This window comes from Paraphaeosphaeria sporulosa (assembly GCF_001642045.1).
Source record: "Paraphaeosphaeria sporulosa strain AP3s5-JAC2a unplaced genomic scaffold CC84scaffold_15, whole genome shotgun sequence".
NCBI lineage: Eukaryota > Fungi > Ascomycota > Dothideomycetes > Pleosporales > Didymosphaeriaceae > Paraphaeosphaeria > Paraphaeosphaeria sporulosa.
In genome coordinates, this window is record NW_017253374.1 from 485,230 (window position 1) to 497,584 (window position 12,355).

The 12,355-nt window shown below is 50.8% G+C and overlaps 5 protein-coding genes across 5 annotated transcripts; 2 read left to right on the forward strand and 3 right to left on the reverse strand.

The window, feature by feature from the left end:
- Window positions 1-3,366: 3,366 nt before the first annotated feature.
- On the reverse strand, window positions 3,367-4,281 carry CC84DRAFT_1169478 (uncharacterized protein). Its single transcript, XM_018179669.1, has 2 exons — window positions 4,172-4,281; window positions 3,367-4,115 (listed from the first exon to the last, which is right to left on the reverse strand). The coding sequence occupies exons 1-2, from the start codon at window positions 4,273-4,275 to the stop codon at window positions 3,545-3,547; spliced, it is 675 nt and encodes a 224-aa protein (XP_018029721.1). The 5' UTR covers window positions 4,276-4,281; the 3' UTR covers window positions 3,367-3,544.
- Window positions 4,282-5,584: 1,303 nt separating this feature from the next.
- Window positions 5,585-6,832, reverse strand: CC84DRAFT_1191277 (NAD(P)-binding protein; the record flags this gene model as incomplete). The annotated part of the gene is made up of 3 exons (XM_018181175.1): window positions 5,585-6,376; window positions 6,449-6,697; window positions 6,803-6,832. The coding sequence occupies 3 exons, from the start codon at window positions 6,830-6,832 to the stop codon at window positions 5,585-5,587; spliced, it is 1,071 nt and encodes a 356-aa protein (XP_018029722.1).
- A 279-nt stretch (window positions 6,833-7,111) lies between these two features.
- Window positions 7,112-8,900, forward strand: CC84DRAFT_1131191 (monooxygenase). The gene is made up of 2 exons (XM_018175885.1): window positions 7,112-7,334; window positions 7,387-8,900. Exons 1-2 carry the CDS (start codon window positions 7,248-7,250, stop codon window positions 8,662-8,664), a joined length of 1,365 nt encoding a protein of 454 aa, XP_018029723.1. The 5' UTR covers window positions 7,112-7,247; the 3' UTR covers window positions 8,665-8,900.
- A 792-nt stretch (window positions 8,901-9,692) lies between these two features.
- Window positions 9,693-10,434, forward strand: CC84DRAFT_1223037 (uncharacterized protein; the record flags this gene model as incomplete). The annotated part of the gene is made up of 3 exons (XM_018183456.1): window positions 9,693-9,988; window positions 10,033-10,367; window positions 10,421-10,434. 3 exons carry the CDS (start codon window positions 9,693-9,695, stop codon window positions 10,432-10,434), a joined length of 645 nt encoding a protein of 214 aa, XP_018029724.1.
- A 239-nt stretch (window positions 10,435-10,673) lies between these two features.
- Window positions 10,674-12,179, reverse strand: CC84DRAFT_1181484 (alpha-L-fucosidase 1; the record flags this gene model as incomplete). Its single annotated transcript, XM_018180562.1, has 1 exon — window positions 10,674-12,179. One exon carries the CDS (start codon window positions 12,177-12,179, stop codon window positions 10,674-10,676), a length of 1,506 nt encoding a protein of 501 aa, XP_018029725.1.
- Window positions 12,180-12,355: the final 176 nt, after the last annotated feature.

Consider the following 12,355-nt stretch of genomic DNA (forward strand, 5'->3'; position numbering starts at 1 on the left):
TAGCGCCGCCATCTTTTCCCCGGAGCTCAGGCGATCTTCGCGCAAGTGTAGACGTGCGCCAAGCATGAGGGGACGGTGTGAGAGGAGGAACGGTTGTTGTGGGTAGGGAAGCCGGGTAAATCAGCTGGCGGGAGGGAGAATGGTGCCGTACCTGACAGATCTGCCGCGGATGCAAGCATGGTGTCGCGTCATGAGGAATACCAGGGATGATAAATGATATTGGTTCCAAGGCTGTGTTCTTGGTAAGCGGGCAGGTGAACTGTTGTGACGCAGAAAAGATGTTAAGGTTGAGTGTTGCACCGTTCAAGTTTCTTCAGCTAAACACACAGCTCGAGCTGGTCCGAGATCTGGTCCAAACTTCGTAGGGCTTTCGCAGCTTTACTGTGTTCACCTATGTAGCATCGTGTGCATGGTTTGCATACTGATTTGGGTACCTCAAATTAAAGTTGTTTGTTGCAGTTGCCCACTGTATGTTCCTGCAAGAGCATTGGGCGGGGAAGGACACAAGTGCTGATACTTGCTACCTATGGATGGCAGTGCAGCGAAGAGCTCGATCGGTGGATAAGTGGCGTGTCCCTGCTGGTACGACCGTTGAAGAAGTACATGTAGAAACAGGAACTGAGCATCGATCCGTGGCCCATGATTTAGGAGGCAAGATCTTAAAATTACTCGGGATTGCGTTGATCTTAGGTTGGCAGGCATAGTCGTCAAGGGAGGTGTCACACAGATGCACGTAATTTGCAAGGGTTCTCGTCCGCGGTGCTGGAACGATTGGTCGCAGGGCGACAGCCTACAGCCATGTGCGGCGATGGGCTATCTTCAATGCTGTAAGTCTATAACTATGGGAATATATGATGACTATAAATGCACAAAGCTCGAAAGAAGGCTAGCCGATCGCGCCTTCGACCAGAATTGTAATCGAATACACTGGTTGATACCATAACTAAGCGCGCCTGCAATACGAAGGCCAATACGAGTCCAACAAGTCTCAGAAAAGCACCAGCTGCCACCGTAGTCGAAGAGCTTTCGAAGGGCAACACGGTCGGCTTCACACGAGCAGTAGTCGTCGAGTTCGGTGCCAGTACGCGGGTGATGTATCCGGTACAGTTATCAGTAGGAGCCATCACTCATGTATGATGCTTATCGGTAGTGGTCGGTGAAACAACTCCAGTCAGAAACCCGTCCGTTGTGGCGGGAGCAACGACTCCCGTAAGATGCCCATGGGTCGCGGTCGGTGCGGGGGCTCCTTTGAGAAAGCCGCTCGTCGTACAACTGGATGCTATTTCTGTTACCTCAATGTATAAAGTGACGAGTGCTCCGCAACTCTTCACATAGTCATCGAGGCGATGGAGACCTGACAGGCATCAGTGGGTGCCTTGCAGTTGCTTCTGGGCAACTTTACTCATCATCGTACGAGTATAGCGTGTAATCGACGTCAGACGCCTTTGCACGTACGCTATGATGAAGCATCGATCAGATTGCTATCGTCGCCCTTATACCTCGCGGCAACACCAAGCGCCATTTTCCCCACTTTCTACCAAACGGAATACTTCTCCGCCACGGCTAGCCCATCATTGCCAGGCGTGGGGTCAGCGTCAGGGACATCGTAGAGCCCCAGAGCGACGATGTTGCCGGTGAGAATGAGGTGTGTCTTGTGCACCGTGCCTGGGAGCTCGCACAGGACTTTGCTTAGGGTAAGTTGTTGAAATTGAAAGTATAAAGGTTGCGAGGCTCGCTGGTCGGAAAGATTCCCAGGGCGTTTGGAGCAGTGTCAACTAGAGATTCATCTGACGGTGACGATGGAGTTGTCGATGGGCGCTGTTGCTGCTGGAGAGACGAATTTGGTAGACTATGTTGAGAGAAGGCGTGGCTGCGGTTATGTCCACGAAGGCCGGAACGGCGAGAAAGATGCAGGAGGCGGAATTCATGATCACTCAAGATTGGAGGATAAGTCAACTGGTTAGGTGAAAAGTTGGAGGAGACTGGAAAGGTGGGAGCGATGCTTGCTCTACAATGTCGTTGCTAAGTAGATGCAATGATGATAGTAAATGCATCTGATGGTTTGTAGGGCCCTTTATACTCAGTCTCTAGAGTGTACGATATGCAAAGTAAAGTGTAGCTCTTGCTGCCGCGGCATGTTGTTTAGCGTAGTTGCGAGCAGCCACAGTGTCGCAGTAGAGACTGCATAGGTACCGATTTATCAACGAACACCCCGACCTAAGAGGGTGATTGGGCGTGCCCCTGCAGGGCAGGTCGCCGACTACGGCGAAGCTGCAGAGTGGAGTCTGTACAGCGAGAGCCTACGTAGTCGCTCAGCCCAGAGCTAGGGCTGTAGTCACAGTGGTTTGCACAAAACTGGACTATGGTGCGCACCTCATCCTGTGGTAATTTATCTCATGAGAACATACCTTGGATGTTCACAGGTGCATTTTGGGTTTTATTGTCGGTCAGTGTGAGTTTAGACTGAAGCTGTAGGTGTCCATATCCTATCACGTGCACGTACATAGCGAGCGGGCTGCGGTGTGATGCTTGGTACCTTCGAGGATCCGAGCAGACTCGCAGCGGTGTCGGTGAGGAAGCTAAGGATACAAGGGTCCATGCCGTTTCAGTTTGGCATGGCTATACGACATTTAAGATCATGCAATGTCAGTGGGTTCCAGCCTGACCGATGGCAGATCAGCGGTCGCGGCAGCAATACTGCTGAACTGAATGACGCTGCCTCCATCACCTTGCCGTGCGCTGTGAAAAATTCGCGAAATCTCGAACGCTCTGCCGTATGTTGTTGATGGAAAGGGAGAAGATGAGTAGCTCCCACGCTTGTCGTTTCCCTCCAAACGTAATTGCTGGCGCGGAACACTACGGCTAGCTTCAACCAGTAACCCGCCCACCTGCATCCTTCCACGCGCGTCCAACTTGGGACCCCAGCTCGGAACACATCCGATGAACGGCACGACGATCAGCCCCCAGCACACGGGGATTTCCTGCAGCTGCTACTTGCGACTCTATGATCCCCATAGTAAGTAGGAACATCATGATCATCAGCCTGTCAGCATCGGCGAAAGCTGGATGGAAGATCGGTGTAGCCGCATCGAAGAGTGGCCAGCGTTTTTTGCAATCCTTCCGACGGTGCGCCAGTGAGCGACCCTGGGGATGACCTAGACGAGCCTTGCATTAGGAACCTGGGCGCTGGCGCGGGAGTCGGGCAGCGCCCACCCTGTTTGGCTCATAAGGAGGTGAAGGCACGGATCGGATATTGAAAAGTCTTCCGCAGCAGGAAATCTGCTTGAAAGATGTCAAATGTAACTCTACCGAGTTCCATCACACCGTCACGATGGCTATCATTTCGCGCGACCAATTGGAGCAGCTGTGCTGTATGTTGTGCGACCCGCCCTGCATTCCGTTCTACACTAACTCCGCCTGATAGTCGATCTGAAAGACCTGATATGCTGGATAGAAATGTTCAAGATGTCTTGCTGATAGTACGCGCGATGATACGATGCGGAACATGAAGATGCTGTCCTCAACATAAGTCCATATACCTGTTCTACAGCTCCGCGACGCGATACACCACCTTCACACCGCTGATCTTACCATCCTTCAAATCTTTCAATCCGCTCGTTATCGCTTCGAAACCACCCTCTCTTACTTCTGCACGATGCGGTTTGATCTTTTGCTGAGCGAGTAGATCGCCTGCAAAAGGCATCCACTTCTTCGCAAATGCAAAGTCCTCGGGGCGCGCTTTGAACTCGGCACCTCGGATATGGAACGCTTCGCCCGCCGCTGTATATCCAATCGACATTGAAAAGACAACGTCGTCTGGCCGCTCTACAAATTTGCCATTGCGCTCGATGAAATGCGCAATATCCTTGAGAAGAATGGTGCCGTAGTACAGCTGCTGGCCTTCCGGTGCCTTTGAGGCGAGCGCTTTCGCTGAAGCTTCCGGACTGCCGTGTTCACCAATGGTATCCCAGGCGTAGTACAGTCTGTCGTTGGTGTACGCTCGAATGTCTTCGCCCACAGTGGGTGAGCGCGAATCGAATACAGCGTCTGCGCCCAATGACTTGACGTAGTCGAAGTTGGATTTTCCTGCTGTGGTCAAAACCTCAAAACCGGACCTTGGTTGGAATGAAGTGAGTAGAAGTCTGGCAAGACCGGTGTGGGACAGACTCACAGCTTGGCAAACTGGATTGCAAGTGCGCCCGTTGCCGAACTCCCGCCATAGATCAGAATCGGTACCTTCTCCTTCAATGGGTTGTCAGGCCATGGGATCGGCATCTCCTGATACATGCCCTGTCCAACTGTCAAGACACCGACACCGAGGGTCGCAGCGTCCTCGAAGCTCATGTTGTCGGGGACATGCATCGTCAGGCCGTCCTTCGCGTACACAAACTCCTGGAACGCCGCATTGTTTGGCCTGCCTTCGTTGGAGCCATGCACTATTCCGCACACCCGGTCACCTTTCTTGAAGCGCGCCACGTCCGGACCCACTTCTTGAACTACGCCAGCGAAATCACACCCAATTGTTGGACGCGTGAGAATTCCGTATTCCACATGCTTCCAGTCGGTGGGGTTGAGGGCCACAGCTACAACCTTAACGAGGAGTTCGTCGGGGCGTGGGTCGTTGGCGAGAACTGCGTCTGTAACTAACACAGCTTTGTTGTCCTCTATCTTGATGGCTTTCATGGTGGATAGAGAATAGTAGGGTTGTTTTGGCTGAGATTAGTCTGCTCACTGTGGATTGTTTTGTGCGAATATCTAGCAGGACATATCTCTCCTTTTGTACTATCGAGTGCGGGCTATAATTTCAAAGCACAAGAGGTGTTGCAGGATGCTGGGTGGGGGCGCGGCCGCGTCGCTTATGTTCTGTCACCTAGTTTTACGTACGCATTTAAGGCCAATGTACGTTACATAAGGCCCAGCGCACCTGTTATTTATGATAGTCGAGTTCCTCAAAGTCTATAGCAACAGTCTAGAATACCTATGAAGGTCTTGCAACATAGTCCTCTTCAAATCACTGGATTATACTTTAATCGTGATACATCATAAGCATCAAGATCTATTGGCAGATGTTGAACCATGGCGTCGGATTGTAAAGCACATGTAACAGAATACAATGATTACCGTATGTTGAGCTGCTTTGGGCAAAAACAAACCGATGCTGGAGCCTCAACCAGGCCACAGTGGTGTAAATTGCAGATGACAAATAGGCGGCGCTGTCGGCCGCGCGGCCGCTCAATCACGGGACTCACTAGACCTACCGTATACAGAGACTTGTCACGTGTTCCAAGGTAAACTTGCGTGAAACACACGTAAAATTCCGCTCACCTTACCACAGGGTCAACTATTCAGCATGTATCAGGTAGAAGACATGTATATATCACGTGATATCGACTTGGTCGTCAAAACGTGTTCATGTTTTACGAACGCATCTGAAGGTGGAAACGTGCCTAAAATGCCAAGGATAGACAGGATTTGGGCCAAATGTGCACAAATGAGACATTGGGGTAAAAAATTTAGCATTGACAAATGATGGTGACTTCACAGGTGTAGAAAGCGTATGATATTAACAGAAGAAGACCATGTCTTATCTCAAGGTCGTGTACCATTCTGCTACTTCCTTTATACACTCCTTCAGACTTTTGAACCTTTCATGGCGAAGTAATTTTGTCTCCGTCAAAGCAGAGTCCACGTAGTAAGGCATGTTTGTGGGCACTTTGTCTCTCCCAACCGAGAACATACCGCTAGCGACTTCGTGTTGAAGGTTATTCTCGATAAAATCTCCAGCCTCTTTCCAAGTCTCCTCACCATCCTTCGATGGGTCACTGGCACCTGCTGCGATGAACCAATCGGGCACTTCGTCGTAAGGAATCCTGACGTCGTCCAAAGCTTCCACATGAACTCTGGCGACGTCTCCCACGTGTACAAAGCCAAAGGAATACCGCGGTTTCGGCTCGTTGAAGAGGAGCGCGCGGGACATGCGGTCCATGTACCCTCTTCCGTCCATCTTTGTGGACACTAGTTCAGAAGGCCCCATGACGGCCCCAGGCACAATCTGAACGATTGAGAATGGCAAATTCCCTGATGCGCGAAGGTTTTTGAGGGTGGTCATACATTGGGCCTTTGCTGCACAGTAGGCATGATGGGGCGAGGCCAAAGGAGGCTTGAGAGATAGCAATCCAGGATGTACAGGTGTGTACTCGTTCAACACCATGTCCATGGCCGTCCCGAGTGTGTCTCCGTCGTCGGGATGTACCATTGCTGCTCCGGCTTGCGTGAATACCACGCGCTTTACAGTGCCTACTTTCTCGGCGGCCGAGAGGATATTCTGCATCGATTTAACAAACGGAATGTATATGTCGTTGTCAGGGTGCTTGTCCTAGATGGCCAAAGAGATTCGTTAGCGTTCACAGAAACATGGTTGGTGGAATTGTATCAAGAGAACACTTACGGGGGTCGGCCAAACGCCCGCAATATGGATCACATACTGCACATCGGCAAGCGCAGAATCATATGAGTCCGGAACAGTATTGTCGGGTACTATATGGTAGTCGATCTGGCTTGCGAACCGTTGCAGGGATGGTCCATGCCTCAGGGTTTCGATTGCTTCTTTGCTTCGGACGACACAACGAACCCGATATCCGAGGCAGACTGCATACACTGTACACGCATATCCGATTGATCCGTTCGCACCCGTGATCTGGTATCGTTCAGTGTCTTTCTTTCCTTACCATGTGTAAATGATTCTGTTCGTATCCTAAATCGACAGAGGTACCAAGACATGAGTAAAAGCTGCGATACATACCGCGACAACGCCTCGATCCTCTTTCGCCATGATTCGATAATGTACTCGCTGGCTGGGAATTGGTAGATGTTGTAGTCCTTGGTCAACTTAACCCACAGAGCAATTCGTGATTCGCTCCTGTTGATGAGGAGCAGATCCGTGTACAAGATCAACATCCAGACGACCGAGCCCTCAAATATTACCCATGAACGTAAGCTTTAGCTAAGCTTTGCATTGTCGACGAAATGCGGTGTTTCGGTGAGAATCACTAGCCGAATTCGTTCGGCAAGGGCAACTCGGCTCTTGCGCGTCATCCATACATGCGGCGTCTCCACCCTCCACAGCGGGGTAAAGAACGCTTTATCTATACAGGCATCGCACAGTATACTGCCGAGTACTTATTGACGATGTGCGCATACATGTCTGCCAACTTCCCTGCGCTCGAACCCGGCTGACGCCGTCCACCATGGCCTCAAACGGTACTACGTATTACGAACCGTCGAAGGACACCTACGGCACCAGAGCTATACATCAACCACTGGATATTGTCATCGTATTGCACCCGACCCCAGCAATACATGAGACGAAGCTGACATACATCGCAGGTCGGAGGCTCCCTAGGCGGCCTTTGCACGGCACTCGCTCTCAAATCTCTCCCGCAGCGCCATCGCATCACGATCCTCGAACGGAACCCTACTCCACTCCTCCACAACCAAGGCGCAGGCATCGTCGCAGGAGGAGACACCCTCAAGTTCTTCAAGCGCTACGATCGCTGCAATCGGGACTTCGCTGTTTCTTCACAGCGACGCCAGTACCTGAATAAGGATGGAGAAATTGTGCACAAGGAGGACATGGTGCAGAACATGACAAGTTGGGATCTGGTCTACTACATGTTGCGCGCCAATGTCGATTATGTCGAGAGCGCCTATTGTAAAGTTCCTTCGCGACAGCCTGACGAGGCCGAAGTGCAGCATTTGCATGATCACAAAGTCACTGCCCTAGAGGAGTATCATGACAAATTGGTCGTTAAGTACACAACCAAGGATGACAAGGAAGGGGAAATGGAAGCAGACTTGGTCATTGGCGCAGACGGCCCGAGTTCGTCCATACGATCACTGTTGCAATCGGACGTCGAGCGCACTTATGCCGGCTATGTTGCCCTTCGTGGTACTGTACGCGAGGACGAAGTATCACCTAAAACCCTTGAGGCTTTCAAAGACCGCTTCACTTTCTTCCATGCGCAGGGGATACAGATCCTGGCTTATCTTATTCCTGGTGAAAACGGGACACTCGAGCCCGGCCAGCGCCTCATCAATTTCGTCTACTACACGAACTTCCCTTCGAAATCACTTGACCAACCTTCGGGAGAGCTGGCGGAGCTGATGACGGATGTCGAAGGTGTGAGGCACAGGATTACGATGCCCCCGGGTAAGACGGACCCAAAGGCCTGGGAGAAGCAGCGTGTAATTGCAAGCGAGAGACTGCCGCCGCAGTTTGCGGAGATCGTAAGAGCGACGAAGAAGCCGTTTGTGCAGGCGGTCACAGACGTCATCTCCCCGACTAACGAGTTCTTCAACGGCAGAGTTATTCTGCTGGGAGACGCACTTGCGGGATTCAGGCCACACACAGTAGCAAGTACCAGCCAAGCTGCGTTTGATGCCATGATCCTAGCAGATTATCTTCGAGGGAACATCGATCGGAAAGAGTGGAGGAAGCAGACAATGGGTTACGCGCGGACAATTCAAAAACGAGGTGTAGATATGGGTGAGCGAAGCCAGCACCAGGAGTTGCCGCTCGAAGAACATATTCACGATCGCAACCTGGCGTCGAGGCCAAGAGAACAGGAGGTGTGGCCTGATTGGGCGATTGGAGATGTTTGGTAAGAATGTTTTCCAAGTACTCTAGATTCGGGGAATTGCAATTTCTGCTCGCTCTACCTGTTCCCCTCCCTCGCGCCTAGATGTGGACGTAGGTATTACAGTATCAGGTCTTGTGGAGTCGATTTCACGAGAATGGCGAAGGCCTAATCTTGCAGACGGTCTCACGAGTATAGCACTCACTGCAAGTCCTTTCTACCTTCTGGCGATAAGGCTTGCTGAATAAATTCGGTACTTCTGGTTGTGATAGAACTGAGCTTCTGGAATGGCGATGAAACTGCACAGTGTACACTTTTCATCATATTGGTTTGCACTCTCCAACTAGCTGTGCCTTGCTTTGCGAACCCAACACAACTAGGAAGCGAAAGGACTCTGGATCAGCTGGTTCAGAGCCTTCGCGACGTGGAGCTAGAACCAAAAGTAGTACAAACGGAGAATTTACTGGAGTACTATGTCCTTTCCTTATTCGAGGTCCACATAAGCCGTGCAAGGCGCACTCGTGTAGGAGGATGGGGTTTAGTGAGGTAGCGAAGATGAGGTACCTAAGAGTCTCCATGAATACTGGTAGAAAACAAGTGAAACATGATCCAGAGATCACTTGAAAGACGTCCACGGTCTGTCCAAAAAACTTCTCGATAAACTCAACTTTAGAAGCGGCCGGTTGCGCAGCTTAAAGACTCTTGAAGAGAAGTGGAAGCTCGCATTTATTATAATATTCCCAAAGGTACCAAAGAACGAAATCCCGTCTCCGTACAGAGACGAATTTCTGACCCCAGTTGGGATCGATAATTATAATAATGGCGGAAAGAATACAGCCTGGCCTCTAAGTAAAATTGAGTTTATCACAAAGGACGGAGGGATTCACCCACAATCTACTCGACGTCTTCGCAGTGCGCATCCAGAACTGGATCTTCGATCGTCTCAGTGTCGCAGCAAAGGTGCTGATCGATACCAAACTGGATATAATCGTGGAATTCTCGTTAGCTTTAGAGCGCATCATCGCGGCCCTTGCTGATTGATAAACCTGCAAGTCAATGGCTGATGGAGAGACGAGCAACCCTCTGCTAGGTCTCGACTTGGATTTCGGTCTCTCAGCGACGTGCCCTCCTACACCGATCTTCGAGTTCACCGACGATCAACAAGCTACTGAAGCAACGACCTCCCTCGAGACTACCCTTGGCATCGGCAAAATCGAAAAAGAGACAAGTATGGATTACTATACCTTCCGAGATAACGCAAAAGCGGACGGCAAGATAGCAACGGACGGTTGTGCTTCCCACGGGCTGTCAGACCTCTCACTTCTGACGACCTATTCAAGAGTCGATCAGACGTACGACGGTACCAAATGGGTCGTTGAGCAGTTTCAAAGACTAGTATTTGGATATCCATCGACGAAGAGTCGTTCTTTCATCAGGATGATCAAATCTCGTTGTCGAAGGTCACGTCCCAGTTCGTGGCCAGCGACAAGAAGGTCCCGGACTTTGCGTACCAGCTTCCAACTCCGCCCGCCACAACGAGCGGTCGCGAGACACTGCTAGACGCAAGAGAAGTGGTCGATCTCGTCATGGAGCCTAGTGCCTCCTCTGCTACCACTGGTCATGCTTCGGCGCAGGGCGAATTTATTGTTAGCGATTTCTCTATCTGTCTTGAGAACAATGTACAACATTATTCTGATGATTCTGTTGGACTGGATCGTTATTACGATGAGTGTATGATGGGGATATTCTGCGCGCTACAGGGTCTGCAAATAACGAGAAGAAAGGGTTCTCAAACTAAATGGAGTATATGTAAATGGAGGAGAAGAAAGATTACTCACAAGGGATGCGAATGCGTTTAATCTTACTTGGACATAATGCTATTTCCGAGAGTAATCATACTTGCTATACAAGATGTACTTGATTGATTGAAAGCATAGGTACTCCATTACTCCTCCTGAGGCAACACAGTGTACTCAGATCTTGAAGGAAGCTCTCTTTTCGCCTGTGCGGTTTCAGTCCATTCTTTCCACCTCCTCCTCATTTCTGTTTAGACCCGAGTGCCTGTACACTTTGAATCAAAGGTGTTGCGTTCGCCTGCAGTATTTGCAACCGTATGTCGTTGGCCTCCACACTCGTCGTCAGATTCCAAATCCGCTTATAACCCAGCGATGTGCCATTGATAATCCTGCTGTACGCTCCATCCACACCCGCATCGACCAGGTAACCGCCAACGCGCTGTCCCAAAGCTATGTGTTCTTGCAGTATGATAGCGTCAATACTATACACTCCGTCGAGGTGAATCTCCAAGAACCCGGTAGTCTGATTGTCGTCCATTGCCCAGTAAGTGTCAGTGTTATCGTCAAGCACGTTCGCCGGACCGAATTGCATGTTGTTTTGGCCTCCGCGTACGCTGCTTGCACTGACGTTGAGATCAGGAGTGAGCAGCGGACGGTTCAAGAAAGCATCGCGTTGCTTTTTGAACTGCTGTAGCATTTCTAGATCCTCTTTGGCAATCTGCCCAGTGGTATCCGGTGGCACGTCAAGTAGAAGACTGACACTCCGTCCCACGCACTCCATGTACATCTTCATCAGTGCATCCGGCGATTTCGGTTTCTCGCTGGCATGCCAGAACCAGCCATCGCGGATCCGCGCATCGGCTTCTGCAGGAGTCCAGTATAGTCCATCGCGAACTCCGGTCTGCAGTTCTTCGCCCTCGTAATGCGTTTGGTCTTGTGTCCTGCTGATCGTGTGCCAGTTTGTAGACACCGTGTAGCCATCCTCATTGCCAACCCATCGTGCATCCACGCCTTGGTGTCCCCACATCACAGCGTCGGGCTGGTTCTCGCGGATGATGTCGCGGAACCGCGCCCAGTCGAACGTCTGCACTGTGTCAGAGCCACTTGCGCCGTCCAACCAGAGTTCGAACAGAGGAACTTGTGAGCCGTTGTCGTACTTCAATTTTACAACTTCTGTCAATTGGCGTGCATACAGATCATTGTAGTCGCCTGTAGTGTTGTCGCCAAAGATTTGGGGTTCGTCGTAGATTGTTCCAGTTAGGTTGGGCTTCGGCATAGCTGGATCCCGATGGATATCCCATGGAGAGAGGTAAATGCCAAATTTGATGCCATATTTCTGCGCTGACGCGGCTGCCAAACGGACCACATCCGCACTGAGTCCATTTGCGACGCGATCTTTAGCCCACTTCCCGTTCCCAATCTTGTACGTCGTGGTGTTTGTATCCCACAGCGCCATGCCATCGTGATGCTTTGCTGTCAGAATCATGCCTGTCATTCCCGCATCTGCTAAGCCCTTCGCCCATTGGTCTGTGTCTAATGCAGTTGGGTTGAATACGTCTGGTGTGCTTTGACTGCGTCCCCACTCTTCGTTGGTGAAGGTGTTAGGTCCGAAGTGTATGAATGCGTAGTATTCAAGCTGATGCCACGCTAGTTGGCGGGATGATGGTGTCCGCAAGTATGGAGCAGGTGCAATCTCTGCGACGACTGTTAAAGCAAGCCATATCGCTGTACTAAGAAACGGCAACATCGCGCTGTAAATGTTAAGTGATGCTCTTAGTATCCTATTTCTCGTCTGCGGACGCCATAAAACGGCAAACACAACAAGGGCGGATACGATTCGCAACGACGGCCAAATTTGGAGCACTTTGTACACTATCGATATTGCATACGCTATATACAGCGCAATGCCCCCGCATTGGAGAG